The following is a 392-nucleotide window of genomic DNA, read 5'->3' as shown; positions in this document are numbered from 1 at the left end:
AAAGATTCGTCCACAGATTTCACATGGATGGATGTACCTTTGGGACAGAACAGACTAATGTGTTTTTATACCATAACAATGATCTTATTTATATATATTTATAAATAAAAGATTTAATGTCGGCAGCACTTCCTGTCTTACTTCTGCACTGCAGGGTCGGGCAGCTGCTCTCTGTGGATGACCAGATGAGCGTTGTATGTGGCCTTCAGTGCAAAGTGACGGTTACATATGGAACAGCTGTGGCCCTTCTCCTTGTGTTGCTCTGTGATGTGCTTCAGGTATTCTTTGCCTTTTGCAAATGACATCTGGAAGACAGAAACAAGACTTTATTTCGTGTTATGTGATTTATATTACTCTTACATATCTCTTACATATCTCTTACTAAAGATATC

General features: G+C 38.8%; 1 protein-coding gene across 1 annotated transcript; it reads right to left on the bottom strand.

Annotated features, from left to right (window-relative positions):
* LOC106512627 (PR domain zinc finger protein 15) lies at window positions 1–305 on the bottom strand (the record flags this gene model as incomplete). The annotated part of the gene is given in 2 exon segments (XM_014001207.1): window positions 1–37; window positions 142–305. Coding segments are annotated over 2 exon segments (201 nt in total), but the record flags the coding sequence as incomplete, so codon positions are not given.
* Between the last annotated feature and the right edge of the window lie 87 nt (window positions 306–392).

This window comes from Austrofundulus limnaeus, unplaced genomic scaffold (genome assembly GCF_001266775.1).
Source record: "Austrofundulus limnaeus strain Quisiro unplaced genomic scaffold, Austrofundulus_limnaeus-1.0 Scaffold9266, whole genome shotgun sequence".
NCBI lineage: Eukaryota > Metazoa > Chordata > Actinopteri > Cyprinodontiformes > Rivulidae > Austrofundulus > Austrofundulus limnaeus.
This window is presented reverse-complemented; position numbering and strand designations above follow the sequence as displayed.